The sequence below is a fragment of the Pleurodeles waltl genome, chromosome 3_1, assembly GCF_031143425.1.
Source record: "Pleurodeles waltl isolate 20211129_DDA chromosome 3_1, aPleWal1.hap1.20221129, whole genome shotgun sequence".
Classification (NCBI taxonomy): Eukaryota; Metazoa; Chordata; class Amphibia; order Caudata; family Salamandridae; genus Pleurodeles; species Pleurodeles waltl.
The window spans coordinates 6,579,604-6,601,072 of record NC_090440.1 but is presented as its reverse complement, the minus strand read 5'-3'; the positions used below and the strand labels follow the sequence as shown (position 1 = coordinate 6,601,072).

General features: G+C 44.4%; 1 protein-coding gene across 1 annotated transcript in view; it reads left to right on the top strand.

The window, feature by feature from the left end:
* LOC138285947 (astacin-like metalloendopeptidase) overlaps nt 1-21,469 on the top strand; it is a 192,376-nt gene that overhangs the window by 88,165 nt on the left and 82,742 nt on the right. The window contains exons 4-5 of the mRNA XM_069226466.1: nt 9,468-9,646; nt 19,887-19,968. Of these exons, the coding sequence (XP_069082567.1) occupies nt 9,468-9,646; nt 19,887-19,968 (261 nt within the window). The remainder of the gene's footprint in view (nt 1-9,467; nt 9,647-19,886; nt 19,969-21,469) is intronic.

Sequence of the window (21,469 nt, the reverse complement as noted above, 5' to 3'; positions counted from 1 at the left end):
ACCATGAAGAGAAGGACGCCTCGTCTTGCGCCCCATATCCCCTCAAAGGAAGCATAATGGAACAACTACAAACTATGGACGGAAACACGGGTCCAAGGGATCTAACACTGGGTGTGCCCACACTGTGTGGCAAACACTTGACTCAGAGAATCAACACTACTGAGGACTTCATCTACTACAATCCCTTGTGAGGACTGAGTGACAGGCCAGCAGTTTGCATTTGTTTATATTACTTAGGCTGACGAACCCTGAGGCTTCACCTGTCTGCTCTAAGTAGTACAAAACCTAAGATACTGAAAGTGGCTTCCCAAGACCCCTACATTGGCTCGCTTCATGCTGATGAGGGCAAATTAACCTTGAAACACGTGTCATAGAATGTGCCTCACTTGCTGTGCCTGTGCTGGGTGGGATACACTTCAGTCAATCAATCAGTCAATTTGTATAGTGCAGTTACTCACCTGAGAGGGTATCCAGGTGCTTGAGGGGTGCGAGAAACTCAGTCGAATAGCCAGAACTTGCACACTTTTTGGAATTCCGGTAGAGAAGGGGAGGCCCGGAGTTGCAGTCACTTGAGTTACTGAGAGTATCAGCACTATTGTGGACTGCAGTTACCACAATGCCTTGGGAGGACCGGTGCGTGCCGGTAGGCAGTGTGTGCCCCTCCACCACTCTTTTGAATTCCAAGTGTTGAATGCTAGTTTGATATAGTGAGTTAGTCTTTCATAGACCTCAAGGAAAGAGTCGGCTGATGAAATCAACCTTAAAAACTACAATGGCTGATGCCAAAGAACAGCTCTTGGCACAAACAGGAAAGCAAGTCAGAGAAGAGGTGGCAGCCACAGCATCATGAGTAGAATGGATCGAAGCAAGTCCAGCTTTGCCAACGTCAGATTGGGCGGGATCTACTAGGAGGAGAGAGGAGACCTAGAGACAGTTCTGAAGCAACAGATCCCCAATCTATTGGATCCACGACAGGGGATCATGTCTTTCAAACAAAGAGAGCAGATAGATTGATAGACTGAGGCACCCAGCAGGGGGAAGAGGAAGAAGGGAGGACACAAAAACACTCACTTCACACACAACTATGAATATATGGATATATGAGGGATGTGCTTTAACGAGCGGTGCCACGGGCTTGTAGACCACTACTACTGTGTACTCCCAAATGTGAGTCCAGAAACTCTGATGAGAAGAAGGGCTGCCGGGGTGTTAGAAAGGAGTATGCAACACTGTGGCCACAGGGATGGATTCTGGTCCAGCTAATCCGAGGACATCACAAACAAAGTGTATTATGGGACACAAGAAGCTTAGCAGCTGCTCCATTGTCTCCAGATGTCATCAGCCACAGAGGACATCGATGGGTTGGAAAGCGGCTACTATCATTTTTACATCTGATCCGTCTCCAAATGTCACCTACTGCAGAGGACATCGATGGTTTGTAGGGCGGCCACCATCATCTTTACATCTGATCCATCTCCAGATGTCACCATTCATCGCAGAGGACATCAGTGGGTTGAAGTGTGTCAACCATCATGTTTCCATCTGATCCATGTCTCCAGATGACACTGGCCTCCACAGAGAACACTGATGGGTTGAAGGACTGCCACCATCATGTTTTCATCTGATCCATCTCCAGATGTCACCTGCCGCAGAGGACATTGATGGGATAAAGGGTGGCCACCATCATGTTTACATCTGATCCATGTCTCTAGATGTCACCAGCCACAGAGGACACAGATGGGTTGAAGGGCTGCCACAATCATGTTTACATCTGATCCATCTCCAGATGTCACATGTAGCAGAGGACATTGATGAGTTGTAGGTCGGTCACCATCATATTTACATCTGATCCGTATCCAGATGTCATCAGCCACAGCAGTGGACATTGATGGGTTGAAGGGTGGCCACCATCATGTTTACATCTGATCCATGTCTCTAGATGTCACCAGTTGGAGAGGACATCGAAGGGTTGTAGGGCAGCCACCATCATGTTAACATCTGATCCGTCTCCACATGTCACCAGCCACAGAGGACACAGATGGGGTGAAGGGTGGCCACCATCATATTTACATCTGATCCATGTCTCTAGATGTCACCCGCCACAGAGGACATCGAGGGGTTGAAGGGCCACCGCCATCATGTTTACATCTGATCCATGTCTCCAGATGGGTTGTAGGGCAGCCACCATCATGTTTACATCTGATCCGTCTCCACATGTCACCAGGTGCAGAGGATATTGATGGGATAAAGGGCAGCCACCATCATGTTTACATCTGATCCATGTCTCTAGATGTCACCAGCCACAGAGGACATCGATGGGTTGAAAAGCAGCCACTATCATCTTTACATCTGATCTGTCTCCAGATGTCAGCAGCCACAGAGGACATCAATAGGTTGAAGGGCTGCCACCATCATGTTTACAGCTGATCTGTTTCCAGAAGTCTCCGACCACAGAGCACGTAGGTGGGTTGAAGGGCTCCCACCATCATGTTGACATCTGATCCATGTCTCCTCACCTCCTGTGGCCTGAACCTCTGATCCTGAACATTGGTGATCAGGTAAACCTGATTAAATGTATTAGCTTGCTGTGCTCTGTTAGGTGATGAAGCATCTGTTCCTCTGGCTAGTAATCAGGGATTTCATGTAATAGGGTAGCTGGTCTGCTCCAGGTGGTGGGGGACTGAGCGAGAACCTGTATTAGTGTTAAAGATACATGCCTTTACCCCCTCTTCTTGAATGTAGGATCATGCAGTTAACAATGCAGTAAAGGCAGTCACCAATGAAGTTAAGTATGCAGTTAATGATGGAGTTAACAATGCAATGAATGCAGTTAATGATGCAGTTAATGATGCCATGAATGCAGTTACCGATGTAGCTAGTGATGCAGTTAGCAATGCAGTTAAGGATGCAGTGAGTGCAGTTAGTGATTCAGTTATTTGTGTAGTTAATGATGCAGTGAATGATGCAGCTAATGATTCAGTGAATGAAGTTAACGATGCAGTTAATGATGAAGCTCACAATGCAATTAATGATGCAGTAAACAATGCAGTTGATAATGCAATTAATAATGCAGTAATCAATGCAGTTAATGATGCAATTAAAGATGCAGTGATTGCAGCTAACAATGCAGTTAATGATGAAGTGAGGGCAGTTAACAATGCAGTTAATTATGCAGTTAATGATGTAGTGAACACAGTTACTGTTGCAGTTAACGATGCAGTTAACAATGCAACTGATGATACAGTTAACATTGCAGTTAAAGATGCAGTTAATGTTGCAGTTAATTATGTAGTGAACACAGTTGATGATGCAGCTAACAATGCACTTAATGATACAGTTAACGATGCAGTTATTGATGCAGTTAAAGATGCAGTTAACAATGCAGTTAATGATGCAGTTAACGAGGCAGTTAATGATGCAGTTAATGACACAGTTAACAGTGCAGTTAATGATGCAGTTAACAATGCAGCTGATGATACAGTTAACATTGTAGTTAACGATGCAGTTAATGTTGCAGTTAATTATGTAGTGAACACAGTTGATGATGCAGTTAACAATGCAGTTAATGATACAGTTAACAATGCAGTTATTGATGCAGTTAACAATGCAGTTAATGATGCAGTTAAAGAGGCAGTTAAGGATGCAGTTAATGACACAGTTAACAGTGCAGTTAATGATGCAGTTAACAATGCAGTTAATGTTGCAGTTATCGTTGTAGTTATTGATGCAGTTAACAAAGCAGTTATTGATTAAGTTAACAATGTAGTTAATGATGCAGTTAATTATGTAGTGATTACACTTAAAGATGCAGTTAATGATGCAGTTGATGTGATACAGTTTACAATGCAGTTAATGATGCAGTTAACAGTGCAGTTAATGATGCAGTTAATGATTTAGTTAATTATGTAGTGAACACAGTTAACGATGCAGTTAACGATGCAGTTAATGATGCAGTTAATGATGCAGTGAATGACGCAGTTAACAGTGCAGTTAATGATACAGTTAACAATGCAGTTAATGATGAAGTTATTGATGTAGTTATTGATGCAGTTAACAATGCAGTTAATGATGCAGTTAATTATGTAGTGATCACACTTAAAGATACAGTTAATGATGCAGTTAACATGATGCAGTTAATGATGCAGTTAACAGTGCTGTTAATGATGCAGTTAATGATTTAGTTAATTATGTAGTGAACACAGTTAACAATGCAGTTAAGGATGCAGTTAATGGTGCAGTTAATGATGCAGTTAACAGTGCAGTTAATAATGCAGTTTTTGATGCAGTTAATCATGCAGTTAAAGATGTAGTGACCGCAGCCAATGATGCAGTTAAGGATGCAGCTGATGATGCAGTTAATGATGTCGTGAACGCAGTTAACAATGTAGTTTATGATGTAGTGAACACATTAATGTTGAAGTTAATGATGCAGTTAACGATGCAGTTAATGATGTTAACAATGCAGTTAATGATTAAACTAATGATGCAGTTAATGATGCAGTTAACAAGGCAGTTAATGGTGCAGTTAATGAGGCGGTTATTGATGCAGTTAACAGTGCAGTTAATTATGCAGTTAACAATGCAGTTAATGATGCACTTAATTATGTAGTGAACACAGTGAATGGTGCAGTTGACGATGCAGTTAACGATGTAGTTAATGATGCAGTTAGCAATACAGTTAATGATGCAGTTACCGGTGCAGTTAATGATGCAGTTAACAATGCAGTTAATTATGTAGTGAACACAATTAACGATGCAGTTAACGAGGCAGTTAATGATGCAGTTAATGGTGCAGTTAATGATGCAGTTAGCAATGAATTTAACAATGCAGTTCATGATGAACTTAGCTGTGCAGTTAATAATGCAGTTTTTGATGCAGTTAAGGATGCAGTTAAAGATGTAGTGACCGCAGCTAATGATGCAGTTAAGGATGCAGCTGATGATGCAGTTAACAATGTAGTTTATGATGTAGTGAACACATTAATGTTGCAGTTAATGATGCAGTTAATGATGTTGTTAACAATGCAGTTAATAATTAAATTAATGATGCCGTTAATGATGCAGTTAACAATGCAGTTAATGATGCAGTTAACAAGGCAGTTAATGGTGCAGTTAATGAGGCGGTTAATGATGCAGTTAACAGCGCAGTTAATTATGAAGTTATTGATGCAGTTAACAATGCAGTTAATTATGTAGTGAACACAGTGAATGATGCAGTTGACGATGCAGTTAATGATGCAGTTGACGATGCAGTTAACGATGTAGTTAATGATGCAGTTCACAATACAGTTAATGATGCAGTTTCCGGAGCAGTTAATAATGCAGTTAACAATGCAGTTAATAATGCAGTTAATTATGTAGTGAACACAGTTAACGATGCAGTTAACGAGGCAGTTAATGATGCAGTTAATGGTGCAGTTAATGATGCAGTTAGCAATGAAGTTAACAGTGCAGTTAATGATGGACTTAGCGGTGCAGTTAATGATGCAGTCAATAATGCAGTTAATGCAGTTAATGATGCAGTTAGTAATGTAGTGAACACAGTTAACAATGCAGTTAACGATACAGTTAATGAGACAGTCATCAATGCTGTTAATGATGCAGAGGGGCAAAGAGGATGCAAGAAAAGTGGCACACCGGGAGTGATGCACCACTTTGTAGTAAATATGCCCCTAAGTTAATGATGCAGTTAATGAGGCAGTTAATGATGCAGTTAACAATACAGTTAGTGATGTTGTTAACAATGCAGTTAATAATGAAATTAATGATGCCGTTAATGATGCAGTTAACAATGCTGTTAATGATGCAGTTAACAAGGCAGTTAATAGTGCAGTTAATGAGGCGGTTAATGATGCAGTTAACAGTGCAGTTAATTATGCAGTTATTGATGCAGTTAACAATGCAGTTAATTATGTAGTGAACACAGTGAATGATGCAGTTGACGATGCAGTTAATGATGCAGTTGACGATGCAGTTAACGATGTAGTTAATGATGCAGTTCACAATACAGTTAATGATGCAGTTTCCGGAGCAGTTAATAATGCAGTTAACAATGCAGTTAATAATGCAGTTAATTATGTAGTGAACACAGTTAACGATGCAGTTAACGAGGCAGTTAATGATGCAGTTAATGGTGCAGTTAATGATGCAGTTAGCAATGAAGTTAACAGTGCAGTTAATGATGGACTTAGCGGTGCAGTTAATGATGCAGTCAATAATGCAGTTAATGCAGTTAATGATGCAGTTAGTAATGTAGTGAACACAGTTAACAATGCAGTTAACGATACAGTTAATGAGACAGTCATCAATGCTGTTAATGATGCAGAGGGGCAAAGAGGATGCAAGAAAAGTGGCACACCGGGAGTGATGCACCACTTTGTAGTAAATATGCCCCTAAGTTAATGATGCAGTTAATGAGGCAGTTAATGATGCAGTTAACAATACAGTTAGTGATGTTGTTAACAATGCAGTTAATAATGAAATTAATGATGCCGTTAATGATGCAGTTAACAATGCTGTTAATGATGCAGTTAACAAGGCAGTTAATAGTGCAGTTAATGAGGCGGTTAATGATGCAGTTAACAGTGCAGTTAATTATGCAGTTATTGATGCAGTTAACAATGCAGTTAATTATGTAGTGAACACAGTGAATGATGCAGTTGACGATGCAGTTAATGATGCAGTTGACGATGCAGTTAACAATGTAGTTAATGATGCAGTTAACAATACAGTTAATGATGCAGTTTCCGGTGCAGTTAATGATGCAGTTAACAATGCAGTTAATAATGCAGTTAATTATGTAGTGAACACAGTTAACAATGTAGTTATTGATGCAGTTAACAATGCAGTTAATGATGCAGTTAACAATACAGTTAGTGATGCCTTTACTGGTGCAGTTAATGATGCAGTTAACAATGCAGTGAATGATGCAGTTAATTATGTAGTGAACACAGTTAATGATGCAGTAAATGATGCAGTTAATGCAGTTAACAATGCAGTTAATGATGCAGTTAACAATTCACTTAATGATGCAGTTAAAGATGCAGTTAACAATGCAGTTAATGTTGCAGTTAATGATGCAGTTAACGATGCAGGTAATGATGCAGTTAACCATGCAGTTAATGATGCAGTTAACAATACAGTTAATGATGCAGTTAATTATGTAGTGAACACAGTTAACAATGCTGTTAACGATGCAGTTAATGATGCAGTTAACAATGAAGTTAACAATGCAGTTAATGATGCACTTAACTGTGCAGTTAATGATGCAGTTAATGCAGTCAATGATGCAGTTAATAATGTAGCGGGCATAGTTAACTATGCAGTTAACAATACAGTTAATGGTGCAGTTAATGATACAGTTAACAATGCAGTTAATGATGCAGTTACCAATGCATTTAATGATGCAGTAAACAATGCAGTAAATGATGCAGTTAATGATGCAGTTAACAATGCAGTTAATTATGTAGTGAACACAGTTAATGATGCAGTTAATGATGCAGTTAGCAATCCAGTGAATGATGCAGTTAATTATGTAGTGAACACAGTTAACCATGTAGTCAACAAAGTAGTTAATCGTGCAGTTAATGATGCAGTTAACAAGGCACTTAATGATGCAGTTCATTATGTTGTGAACACAGTTAATGATGCAGGTAAAAAGGCATTTAACAATGCAGTTAGTGATGCAGTAGAGGACGTAGTTAATGATGCAGTTAACAATGTAGTTAATGATGCAGCTAACAGTGCAGTTAATGATGCAGTTAATTATGTAGTGAACACAGTTAATGATGCAGTAAATGATGCAGTTAATGCAGTTAACAATGCAGTTAATGATGCAGTTAACAATTCACTTAATGATGCAGTTAAAGATGCAGTTAACAATGCAGTTAATGTTGCAGTTAATGATGCAGTTAACGATGCAGGTAATGATGCAGTTAACCATGCAGTTAATGATGCAGTTAACAATACAGTTAATGATGCAGTTAATTATGTAGTGAACACAGTTAACAATGCTGTTAACGATGCAGTTAATGATGCAGTTAACAATACAGTTAATGAGGCTGTTAACAATGCAGGTAATGATGCAGTTAAGGGTGCAGTTAATGATGCAGTTAATGCAGTCAATGATGCAGTTAATAATATAACGGGAATAGTTAACTATGCAGTTAACGATACAGTTAATGGTGCAGTTAATGATACAGTTAACAATGCAGTTAATGATGCAGTTACCAATGCATTTAATGATGCAGTAAACAATGCAGTAAATGATGCAGTTAATGATGCAGTTAACAATGCAGTTAATGATGCAGTTAATGATGAAGTGAACACAGTTAATGATGCAGTTAATGATGCAGTTAGCAATGCAGCTAATGATGCAATTAATGATGCAGTTAACAATGCAATTAATGATTCAGTTAACAATGCAGTTAATGATGCAATTAATTATGTAGTGAACACAGTTAACGATGCAGTTAACAATGCAGTTAATGGTGCAGTTAACAATGCAGTTAATGATGTAGTTAACAATGTTGTTAATGATGCAGAGGGGCAAGGAGGATGCAAAAAAGTGGCACACCGGGACTGATGCGCCACTTTGTAGTAAATATGCCCTTAAGGCTCTCTGATGTGTACCTTCCTCTTAGGCCTGCCCTCGCTGCTTTACAATGAGTAGGTCTTTGCTGGTTTACATTAGATATATCTTTGTTGGCTAAATATTTGATCAGCCTATTGGATCGGTTGTTAGGTTTCCCCTAGATCTGCCTTCCCAGGATGTCTTTGGGACCTGGCTTCTCTGTTTTGCATTCCATCAGTTGTCACTATTTCCATTGGATCTGGCTCTATGGTTGCCTTTGAGTCTATCTGCACCTTTTTTTTCTGGCTCTACTTTCTTTGGTTGCGCTTGTGTTTATCTTCCTTGGGGGTTTTCTTTGATTTGTCTCCACTGATGTTTGTTGCTTCTTCCTCAACTCGGCATCTTTATAAATATTTCTGCAAGTCTTTGTTTCTAAAATCTTCTGTTTATTTGATGTACAAAATAAACAATTTTCAGGAATGAGTTAAGTCAATGTTAATAATTAAAAAAAAATATAGCACAAATCTTTTCCAAATAGGCATCCTTGGTTTCGAACATCCCCCTCCTGCCATGATATTTCCTTACTTAATGTCCATTGTTGTTTAGAAAAAAGAAAAAACACGCCCTCGTTTGTCAGCATTTTACTGCATAGACTGACATTTATTTGATCTTTATCCATTTCTTATTATAAAACGGTATGTTGCTAAAAGTCAACCAACATTCAGCTGCTCTGGCATTCCTATTCATTTTATATACATCAGATGTAAATACTAATTACCTCCTATGTTCATAGTCTAGAACCATGTTGCCCACAAGGATTTTCCACTTGGGATGTTTTTTTGAGATGACCCACTGGCCATGGCCTGACAGCACATACCGGTTTGTTGCCTTCCAGGTGCTGGTCTTACGTTGGGCGGGTGGGAGGCCCACAGGATGTCTCACTCCTGAGGAGCAGCTGCCTGCACCAAGGGGTCATCCAACACGAGCTGGTGCATGCCCTGGGATTCCAGCATGAGCAGTGCCGGAGCGACCGGGACAAATACATCCGGGTCAACTGGAGGAACATTGACCAGGGTAAGTCTGGAAAAGATTACAAAGAATTTGTCCAGGACGTCTGGGTCATTTCACCAGGATGTGCCTGGGAACAGCAGGAGCCACTGTGAGAACAGTCATCTACATCGAACAGTGGGGCGACCAGTTCAGGTGTGTCAGGGTCTGCTGTGGACCACTGGCTAATTCCATTCTAGGACAAGAAAGTACACCCGGGTTAACTGGGGGAACATTGAACAAGGTACTTATGGAATAAATTTGATTAGAACACCCAGGGCAAGTGGGGAATCATGTATCTAAATTGGTCTTGTTGCAAAGGGGACAAGTGCATCTGCGTCTACTAAATGGGTAATTGTCAAAGATGGTTCTGTGGGACCTGAGGATCTTGTGAGGATCCCTGCTAGGTAAAGCAATGTAGACTGAGGAGTAAGAGAAGCCAATTGAGTGATGGTGACAAACGTGATCCTTTTGGACTTTGGTGCGCTGAGTCTCCCTGGGTGAGAGGACTGATGAGACAGGAGAACACTGGGAACAATGTGATCTAAAATGTTGATTGATATGTCTTCAGTGTTGCCTCGCACCAGCACATCACCTTTCAACAACATCAAGCCCAGAGGAGGTAGTGAAAGAGAAGAAACAGGGTGGGAGCGTAGGATGGAGCATAAGTAAAGACTGGGGGGATGGGAGGAAGGGGCATAGTGCATTGGAAGTAATGATGGGGCAGTAGGAGGAGACGACTCCACTCTAAGGGAGGTTTGGTACATCATTCAGTGAATAAGGAGACAGAGATGCAGATGAGGAGATACCTTTGGGAGATGTCACCAAGATGGACAGTAGGATCTTTAGACTGAAAGACGGGTAGAGATAGACCTCTTAAAAATAGGGCTAGGCAGGAGAACCAGAACAAAGATGGTGTTTATTCTACATGTAGATTAAGTGGAGAGGACTGAGAACATTTGAAAAATGCTAAATTCAGAAATATTCTGCAGCAATTGTGATCACTACTTTGCTAGTCAGAAAAACAGGTCAATAGAGCTCCTCTGGGCTCTTCACCTTGGGGAGACCCATGTGGAGTCCAGGCTGCAGGAGTCCACCATTAACCTAATGCAGGAAAGTACCCTCTTTTTTGGCATAGTTACCCCCACCTTTTGCCTGCTGTCAGTGTGTTTTGACTGTGTTCACTGGGATCCTTCTAGCCAGGACCCGAGTGTCCGTGCTCCCTCCCTCTAAATTTGGTTGCTTAGGACTTAGCACACCCACAATTTGCATACTGGTGTGCCTATATAATTCCCTAGTATATGGTACTTAGGTACCCAGGGCAGTGGGGCACCCGGGGTCCTCCATGGGCTGCAGCATGTATTGTGCCACCCACGGGAGCCCATGCAAAATGTGTCTGCAGGCCTGACATTGCAGCCTGTGTGAAAAGGTGCATGCCGCTTTTCACTACAGGTCACTGCACCAGGTCACTGTAAGTCACCCCTATAGTAGGCCCTCCTAACCCAGAGAGCAGGGTGCAGGTACCTGTGTGTGAAGCACCCGTGCATGAGCAGAGGTGTCCCTAAGAACTCCAGCTCCATTTCACTGGACTTTGTAAGTGCAGGGAAGCTATTTTACCGGTCATAGCTCGCTGCCTATGACCAGCTACATAATGGGAACTCCGAACCTGGACATGTTTGGTATCAAACGTGTCGGATTCATATCCCAATACTGTTGCCAGTTTTGGTTGTATGATTCCAGGTACTTTGGGAGCTACTTAGAGGACCCCCAGCATTGCTCCTGCTAGTCATCTGTGCTTTTCCAGTCAGCCCGTGCTGCTGCCACCCCCTCAGGCAGGTTTCTGCTCTCCTGCTGCTTCACCAGCTCAGGCAGAGGAAGGCAGAACTTGTGCCCCTAGCATTAGCAGTATTGGTGGTAATAACACTAGTAGTGATCAGTAGTGGGATCTGGGCTAGTCAGAGAGACCACTGAGGCCGTGTTGTTCTCTGATGGGGGCACTTACTTTGCCACCCTAGCTGCCTGTCCCCTTAATATGGGTAAGTACAAGCAGCATCCCTTAATAAGTGGTGTTGAGGCTGAGGCCTACAGGGACACAGGTGCCAGTGTCACTATGGTGACGGAAAAACTGGTGTCTCCTGAGTAACACCTACTTGGTCACACGTACCAAGTGACTGATGCTCATAATAACAGTTTGTGCCACCCCGTGGCAGTTATTGATTTTAGCTGGGGGGGGTGTTACTGGTCCTAAAAAGGTTGTAGTTTCCTCTGATTACCTGTAGAATGTCTGCTATGTAACGACTTGGAGACTTCAGCTTGGGCTGAAATGGGATTGGAAGTCCATGCAGAAATGCTGGGCATCCCTGGGCATATATTTGCCCTGACTAGAGCACTGGCCAAGAAGCTAAGGGAACAGGAATCTCTGCAGCCTGGATCAATGGCACAGGAAGCTTCAAAACAAAACAACAAGAATGGCAAAAAGTTACCTCCTGCTCCAGCCTCCAGTGAAGATTCAACCCCTGAGGGAGTAGAATCTACTCCTTGGGTGGAGCCTACACCAGAGAAGCTCAAAGCTGACACTCTGACGTCTTGGGTGCAGGGGGCACAACAGGGAGGAACTCAGTATGGAACAGAAGTGCTGGCCCACACTGGGGAGCTTAAGGCAGCAAGCTGCAGGGGATATGATATCAGTGGCACCCATAAGGTGTACTGGGATAACAGTCTCCTATACTGAGAAGCAAATGACCCTAAACCTGGTGTCACCAGAAGATTGGTTATCCCTCTGAAGTTTAGGGATTTCCTGTTAACTATAGCAAAATGGTATTCCCCTTGCAGGTCACTTGGGGCAAAGAAAGACTTGGGATAGGCTTGTCCCTCACTTTCACTGGCCCCATATGTCAGAAGACACCAAGGGGTTTTGCTGCTCCTGTGTCACTTGTCAAGCTAGTGGCATGACAGGTGGCCCTCCAAAGGCCCCTTTCATGCCACTTCCAGTGATTGGGGTGCCCTTTGAGAGGGTAGGAGTGGATATTGTTGTTCCATAGACCCCCCAACAGCCTCTGGCAATAGATTTACACTGGCATAAGTGGACCATGCCACCAGAGGCCATTCCTCTTAGGACCACTATAGCTCCTGCAGTGGCCAAAGCCCTCCTGGAAATTTTCTCCAGGGTGGGTTTTCCTAAAGAGGTGGTATCGGACAGGGGTGCGAACTTCATGTCTGCTTAACTTACAGCCACGTGGAAAGAGTGTGGTGTAACTTATAAATTTACCACCGCTTTACTATCCACAAACAAATGAACTAGTTGAGAGGTGTAATACAACTCTCAAAGGCATGATAATGGGACTCTCTGGGAAACTCAGAAGAAGGTGGGATGTCCTGTTACCTTGCCTCCTCTTTGCCTAGAGGGAAGTTCCTCAGAAGGGAGTTGGCTACAGCCCATTTGAACTTCTGTTTGGAGACCCTTTTAGGGATCCCCTTGATCTTCTAAGGGAAGGTTAGGAGCAACCTCTCAAGCCCCCAAAACAAGACATTGTGGACTATGTACTAGGCCTAAGATCTAGGATAGCTGAGTACATGAAGAGGGCTTCCAAAAACCTTCAGGTGAGCCAAGAGTTGCAAATATAATGGCATGGCCAGAAGGCTGTGCTGACTATGTACCAGCCAGTACAGAAAGTGTGGGTCATGGAACCTGTGGCTTCCAGGCCACTCCAAGAAAAATGGAGTGGACCACACACTATTGTGGAGAAAAAGGGTGAGGTCACGTACTTGGTTGACCTAGGCACTCCTAGAAGCCCCCACAGGGTGCTTCCTGCGAACTGCCTGAAACCTTACCATGACAGGTCTGACATGACCTTGCTAATGGCAACTGATGAGGGACAGAAAGAAGAGAGTGACCCTCTCCCTGACCTTTTCTCCCCCAATATAGTAGATGGCTCTGTAGATGGGGTTGTACTTGCAGACTGCCTCTCTGCGTCACAAAACAATGACTGTAGAAACCTCCTGGGATCCTTCTCTGAACTGCTCTCCCTGACTCATGGTCAAATTACATGGTGTGAACACACCATTGACACAGGTGACAGCCTGCATGTTAAAAGTTAAATTTACAGGGAGCCTGATCATGTCAGGGAATGTCATGGAATGCATCAAATCTGAGGTGCAAAAGTTGTTAGACCTGGGAGTTATAGAGCCCTCTGACAGCCCCGGGCTAGCCCTGTATTTCTTGTCACAAACCCACACTCTCAAAATGGTAAAAAGGAGTGGATGTAGGAGGCTGGCCCTCTATGCAGTGTGCAAAACTAGGCACACTATGCAGAGGGTTCAGCCAACCACACGTTGGTTTCCAGAGGTAAAAATTAGACCACCTAATGCTCCAATTTTTAAGAAAGCTGGTTTGGCACTTAGGATAATCCAGGAGATGTGCTAAGTATTTGCTGTACTCACAAATCCAATCATGCACCACACACACTCAATGAATAACTCGAGACCAGAACTTGTAAACAAATACTTCAGACTTTTATATAATTCTTAAGTCCAAAATAGTTAAGATACGTTAAGTACTTTTTGAGTCATGATTTTTCAAAGTTTTAATGAAGTTAGTCTTTCTGTGTGTAATTACGCACCATAGGAATCAATGAAAGGCCACCTAGAAAATGCTTATAAAACCACACAGGTGAGTTACCAGTCTCGGGCGGCTCCCGGGTCCGGCGGCAGCACTGATGGAAAGTCTCTTGACACAGGCACAGGGCCACTTGGAGGGGCCACCTGGAAAAGGAGCTGGTTTGCAGGTTTAAAGGTGGTGCCTTTGGGTCCTCTTGGGCTGTCAAGGGCACAAAGGGCTAGGGACCCATGGCACACAACAGCTTCCACGATGCAGGGCTCAGGGCGGCCAGATGCAGGGAGAGTTGGAGGTCTTGGATGCTATGTGCAATGGAACCATTTGGAGCTGGAGGTGAGTCTTCCTCCGGGGGCCTTGCAGGATGATGAGGGTGCTCTGGTGGGAGGTCCAGGGTGTTCCTGGAGTCCCTCAACTGGGACTTCCTCCTGGTTCAGTTGCAGCTCTGGGTGAGCTGCTTTTGTTGTTGTCTGACGTGCACGGACCTGCACCTGCCAGGAGAGTGCACATTCCTGAGGGAGGGGGTTTTAGCTCCTCCACCCAGAAAGGGCATTGCCTTACAAACCAGAGAGCCAGGGCTCCCCCAAGTTCGTATATTGGCTGTCTGGAGGTGGCATGCTGGATGGAACCAGTCAGCAACCATGCCAGTTAGGTTAGCTTTTGTGACTGGCACCTCTAAGGTGACCCTTGGGTATATTTAGTGATAAATCCAATACCTGGTACCAGTTTGGATTTATCTTCCTGAGTTGTTTGATACCAAACAACCCAGGGTGCAGAGTGGCCATCATGTAGCCAAGAAACTCGTGTTTGACCAGTGTCCAGTACAGGTCCTTAAAATGACTGCTCTGTTCACTCACTATGTCCCTGGTGTGGCAAGGACACCATGGGGGCATATTGCTCATGCAACTATGCCCTCACATATAATATGATGCACCCTGCCTTAGGGCTGGAAGGTGGACAGGGCACACAGAGAGTGTGCCATGTCAAGTTTGCCTTTTTAGGTTTGCCCCAGTACACTCAGCCTGCAATAGCAGTGCTGGGTGCATGTGGGTGCAGGGCCCTAGAGGGTGGCAGAATCAGTGCTGCTGCCCACATGGGCCTACCCCTAATACCCCATGCCCTGGGTACTGGTGTACCCATGTACGAGGGATTTACAGTGATATTTAAGAGTGTATCCAATTGTGCCAAGCATCACAGCAGATTTAGGGAAAGAGCTCTGGGCCAGGGAACCTTTTTAGCAGGGGCCCTGGGCACTACCAACTTCTAGGACACATCAACATCAGGCAATAAGTGGGGGGTAACCATGCAAAAAGAGGCCTCCTCTCACACTGGACTACAGTCTTCTCAATACTGTGACTAAAACAGATGCTCACCCTATTCCAAGGGCAGATGAGCTCATAAATACACTGGCTTCTGCCAAGTATCTGAGCACTTTTGACCTGACTGCTGGCTACTGGCAGTTCAAGTTGTCAATGGATGCCAAACCAAAAACTGCATTCTCCACTCCTAGTGGGCACTGTCACTTTACAGTGATGCCCTTTAGGTAAAATAATGCACCTGCCACGTTCCAGAGGTTGGTGAACAAAGTTCTGCAAGGCCTAGAAAGCTTCATTGCAGCTTATCTTGGTGATATAGCTGTCTTTATCTCCACCTGGGAGGATCACCTGATCTACCTTGGGAATGTATTGAATGCCTTGCAGAAAGCAAGCCTCACTATCAAGGCCTCAAAGTGCCAGATAGGGCAGAGTAAAGTAGTTTATCTGGGCCACCTGGTAAGTGAAGGCCAGATTCAAACACTACATGGCAAAATCCAGACCATTCTGGATTGGACTGCCCCTACCACACAAACCCAAATCAGAGCCTTCCTAGACCTGACAGCATACTACAGGAGGTTCATTAAGAACTATGGCTCCATTGCGGCCCCTTTAAATTACCTCACCTCTAAAAGAATGCCCAAGAACGTTTTGTGGACAGCTAGCTGCCAAAAAGCTTTTGATGACCTTAAACAAGCCATATGCTCTGCTCCCATATTAAGAAGTCCTGACTACTCCAAGCAATTTATTGTGTAGACAGATGCTTCTGAGGTAGGGATAGGGGCAGTACTATCGCAACTGAATGAAGAGGGCCAGGACTAACCTGTAGCTTTCATGAGAAGAAGTTTGACCCCCAGGGAAAAGGGTTGGTCAGCCATAGAGAGGGAGGCCTTTGCTGTGGTCTGGGCTTTGAAGAAGCTGAGGCCATGCTTATTTGGTTCAAACAGACCACAAGCCCCTCCTATGGTTAAAACACATGAAAAGTGAAAATCCCAAAAGACAATGAAGACTCACCTGGGCAAGGTTAGTCTTATTGTCCTTTGTTTGGGGAGGGGGGGTATGTAAGAAAGTACCCTCTTATTGGCATAGTTATCCCCACTTTTTGCCTGTTGTCAGTGTGTTTTGACTATGTTCACTGGGATCCTGCTAGCTAGGACCCGAGTGTCTGTGCTCCCTCCCTCTACATTTGGTTGCTTAGGACTTAGCACACCTCACAATTGGCATACTGGTGCCCCCATATAGGTCCCTCGTATATGGTACTTAGGTACCAAGGGTATTTGGGCACCAGGGGTTCCCCATGGGCTGCAGCATGTATTATGCCACCCATGGGAGCCCATGCAAAAAGTGTCTGCAGGCCTGCCATTGCAGCCTGCGTGAAAAGGTGCATGCACCTTTTCACTACAGGTCACTGCACCAGGTCACTATAAGTCACCCCTATGGTAGGCCGTCCTAGCCCAGAGAGCAGGGTACAGGAACCTGTGTGTGAGGGCACCCCTGCATGAACAGAAGTGCCCCTACGAACTCCAGCCCATTTTCCTGGACTTCGTAGGTGCGGGAAGCCATTTTACCTGTGTACTAGACACTAGTCACTACCTGTGTCCAGCTACGTAATGGTAACTCCAAACCTGGGCATGCTTGGTATCAAACATGTCGGAATCGTACTTCAATACTGTTGCAAATATTGGTTGTATGAGTCCATGCACTCAGGGGGCTCTTTAAAGGACCCCCTTCTAGTCCTTGGGGGTTTTCCGAGGAGCCCGCCCTGCTGCCACCCCTCAGACAGGTTTCTGCTCTCCTGCTGCTTGACCAGCTCAGGCAGAAGAAGGCAGAACAAAGGATTTCCTGTAGGAGAGGGAGGTAACACCCTCTCCCTTGGAAATAGGTGTTACATGGCATGGAAGGGGTAGCCTCCCCAAGCCACCGGTATGCTTTAAAGGGCACATTTGGTGCCCTCCTTGCATAAACTGGTTTGCACCAGTCCAGGGACCCCCGGTCCTTTTTGCTCTGGTGCGAAACTGGACAATGGGAAGGGGAGTGCCCACTCCTCGGTCCATCACCACCCCAGGGGTGGTGCCCAGAGCTCCTCCAGGTGGTCAGTTGATTCTGCCATCTTGAATCCAAGGTGGGTAGACGCCCCTGGGAGCATCTGACTGGTCAGGTCAGGCAGGTGATGTCACAGCCCCCTCCTGATAGGAGGTCACCCTGCTAGGTGACCAATCCCCCTTTCTGGGCTATTTAGGATCTCCCTCTTGGGTGGGTCCTCAGATTCGACATGCAAGATTCCAGCAGGACTCCTCTGCATCATTTACTTCATCTTCGGGCCCTTCCAGGATCCAGGATCTGAGTGGCCAGGTCAGGCAGGTGACGTCACAGCCCAACCTGATAGGTGGCCACCCTGCTATATGACCGATCCATCTTTCAGGGCTATGTAGGGCCTCCCTCCAGGGTGGATCTTCAGATTCGACATCCAAGATTACAGCAGGACTCCTCTGCATTGTTTACTTCATCTTCTGGCCACTGGGACTGCAAGTGGACTCTCCAGGAACCGACAATCTGCAACTACAGTGACGACTCATCTCTGCAACATTGTTTCTCTGGCTCCTTCCAGCAATTGCAACATATCCCCGTCTGTGCATCCTCTGAGGATGGTGAGTCTTCAGTCTGCACAAGAAGCAAGAAGTAATCTCCCTTTGAGTGAAGGAGTTACTCCCCGGCATCTACAGGCACCAACTGCAACTATGACCGGCTGCGTAGATCCTCTCTCCTCCAGAACTGCGTGGATCCTGCATCACAGGTGGTGGTCTGGAGTGGTCCTCTTGGTCCTCTTCACCAGCTATCCAACTTGGGAGATGGTAAGTCCTTGCATCTCCTTGCAGGACAGCACCCCTGTGCACTGCGACTCTTGCAGCTACTAAGGCTTGTTTGTTCCTCCTCCAAGCTATCTTCAGGCTTCCTGTAGTCCCGTCCCACAGCACTCTTTCCTGCAACGCACAGTCTCCTGCCTATGGCTCCAGCGACGTTGGACACTTCTTCAGGTGTGCTGAGTGGGCCTCACTGTGACTGCTCTGTCTGCTGCCTGTGGGACGCGTGTGGGGGCTGCCTCTTCTTCTTGTAACTCTCCCAGCTGCTAAGGGTCACCTCAGACTCCCCTCCTTGGGTTGAGTCCTCTGGACCTTACTGGTCCTCTTGAGCCTTGCAAAACTTTCTTCACCAACTCTTGCATGTGCCAAGGTTTGTTGATGGTTTTCCAGCACCACTGACCGACTGCATCGCGACCGCCCACGTGGGTACAACACTCGCATCACTTCTGGAACTCCTCTTCTGCTCTTGTGCTGCACTATTGACTTTCTTCATCCACCATCAACCTGGTCCTGCATACACAGAAGGGTGGGTAGTGGCTCATGCCACAGCTGGACACTCCAACTCAAACTGGACTTAGTCCCCTTCTTTTTCAGGTCCTTTTCTGTCAGGATCCACCTTTGGTTTTCTCAAGTCTTGTCTGGGTCTTGCACAGTCTTTTTCCAAAATCCTCCTGTTGTTTTTGGGAAAAACAAGGTACTTATCTCTTCTCTCCTGGCACCTTGGGGGCACCCTGGTACTTACCTCTTGCGGTTCTTAGTTCCTCCAGTTCCCCTTTACTGATTCAACTTCCTTGGGTGGGGGTCTGCCTTTCACATTCCACATTTTCAGCATATGGTTTGGCCCTCCCCTAGGGCCCTCACTATTTACTATTGCTTTTACCAATGCCTGTTGATTTCTATGCTATTTCCTGGGTACTGATGTGTATATAATAGTGTGTTTACTTACCTCCAGTTGGGGTATTGTCTATACAGTATTTTAGCATTTGGGTTACCATAATAAATTACCTTTATTTTTGTAACACTGTGTGGTTCTTTCATGTTTGTAAGTGCTGTGTGACTATGAGTGGTATTGCATAAGCTTTGCACATCTCCTAGATATGCCTTGGCTGCTCATCCTCTAGAGAGCCCTGCCTTCCTAGACACTGCCTACACTCACTAATAGGGTATACCTGGACCTGGTATAAGGTGATAACACCATAGGTGCTCACCACACACCAGGCCAGCTTCTTACACCTGAAATATATACTTGCTGCCCGATGTTTCATCATGCACATATTTTTCTCTTTGACCTTCCCTCTGTCCTTCCAGCAGCCATAATTTGTGATGAATAACCTGGGAGTATGTGAGACAGTGAGAGTCTCTGTCTTGCTTTGTCATAAGCTCATGTTTACTCCAATTCCAGAGTCCCCCAGTGTTCTCTTCTGACCCTTGGTACTGTATGTTCTTTGCCCTTTGTCTAACTTCCCTTTCTCTATCCGCAGACAAGGAGCGCAACTTTTACAAGCATAAGACACAGAACCTGGGAGTGCCGTATGACTACTCCTCAGTCATGCACTATGGCAAGTAAGTGTCCTGTGTCTTCTTCACTTACGAACTTACTGTGCGATGGCAGACAGCCTTTGTGATAGAAATTCATTTCTTGTGATGCTTGCTTTGGGTTCCAATATCACAAAGTCTTGCTTTATGTGACTTCACACTCTTCATTGGATAACACCACAAGATCGCCATGCATCGCTGAAGAACTCCAGCCAATATTTGCAATTGTGAACTCAAAGTAGACGTTTTAAGTGTCCAACAGTTATAGAACCACTTCTTTTCACCTCATTACGAGGTCCAGTTCCTGGATGTACCTGTAATACTTCCACACCCCGGAGTTAATGATATGGGAGTCCCGTTAACTTCAAAGGTTCAACATTAACAAGGATAATGTATTGAACCTTGAGAATTAATCAGGTGGTTATGTAATTGCAGATCTTACTTCACTGCTAATTCCTTCTTCTCCCTTAACAGCTGGAATCTGTGGGAAACATGACAGGTCTGTAGTAACTCCACAGGCCTCATAATGATGGAAGTATCTGTCTTCTATGTTACTGTGTTGCATTACTACATGTTGTAGTTCCATACTCAGTTCTGAATGTTAAGTGTTGGTTTGAAATGAGGCAGTTGGAGGGGTGCCAGGGAAGAGAAAGTGTCTACGCCTAGAGCTGCAAATAAATGAGTAAAACTAAGGATGCAATTGATGAATTGAAAAAAAGCAAAGAACAGAAACAGTATTCTTGCGGGAAAATGGAACAGTAAGATATGAGAGGATGAATTTGAGAGATGAATCAGGAAGAATGGAGGAGACAAAGGGGCGTGCAGAAAGTGTTACGGATATCATAGAGTGGACCACATAATGTACAGTATCACATCCAACTGTGATTCATCTGAATGGATTGCTCCCCTAGTTGTGATGAGATAAGACAATGGGGCATTGAGATTTTGTGTAGACCTTAGTCATGTTAAAGGTGATATATTTGTTGACCAGTTTCCCTTCTCAAGGATCCATTAGTTGCTGTTTTGTACAAAGTATCAAATGGTGTTCCTCAATTTTTCTATTAGTGGCGCATTATCAGGTACTCTTACACTTAAAGAGTAAGAGGCTGATAACAATTAAAATGCCTATTGTGTGTTTTCAAATTGTTAGGATGCCATTTGGAATAACTTTAGAATGTGTGATTTTCCAAAGGTTAATGTACAAACCCTCATATTTATACTTTTTGCCTCAAAACTGCGCAAAAAGTATAGCACCGGCTTGCGTCATTCCAAAGCGCCAGCCAGGTGCCAAATTTCTGGAATGGAGCAAGCCGGCACTCAGGTTGGGCTGGCGTCAGAAAAAATGACGTTAGCCGGGTGGGGATGGCGGTATGGGTGAAGAGGGATTTGCCTCAAAAAATGATGCTAGGCTGGTTAGAGGCAAAGAAAATGTCATTTTCTGACGCAAAACCATCCATACCACATGACTCCTGTCTTATAAAATATAGGAGTCATGCCAACCACCCCAGCACAGGGGACCAGGATCCCC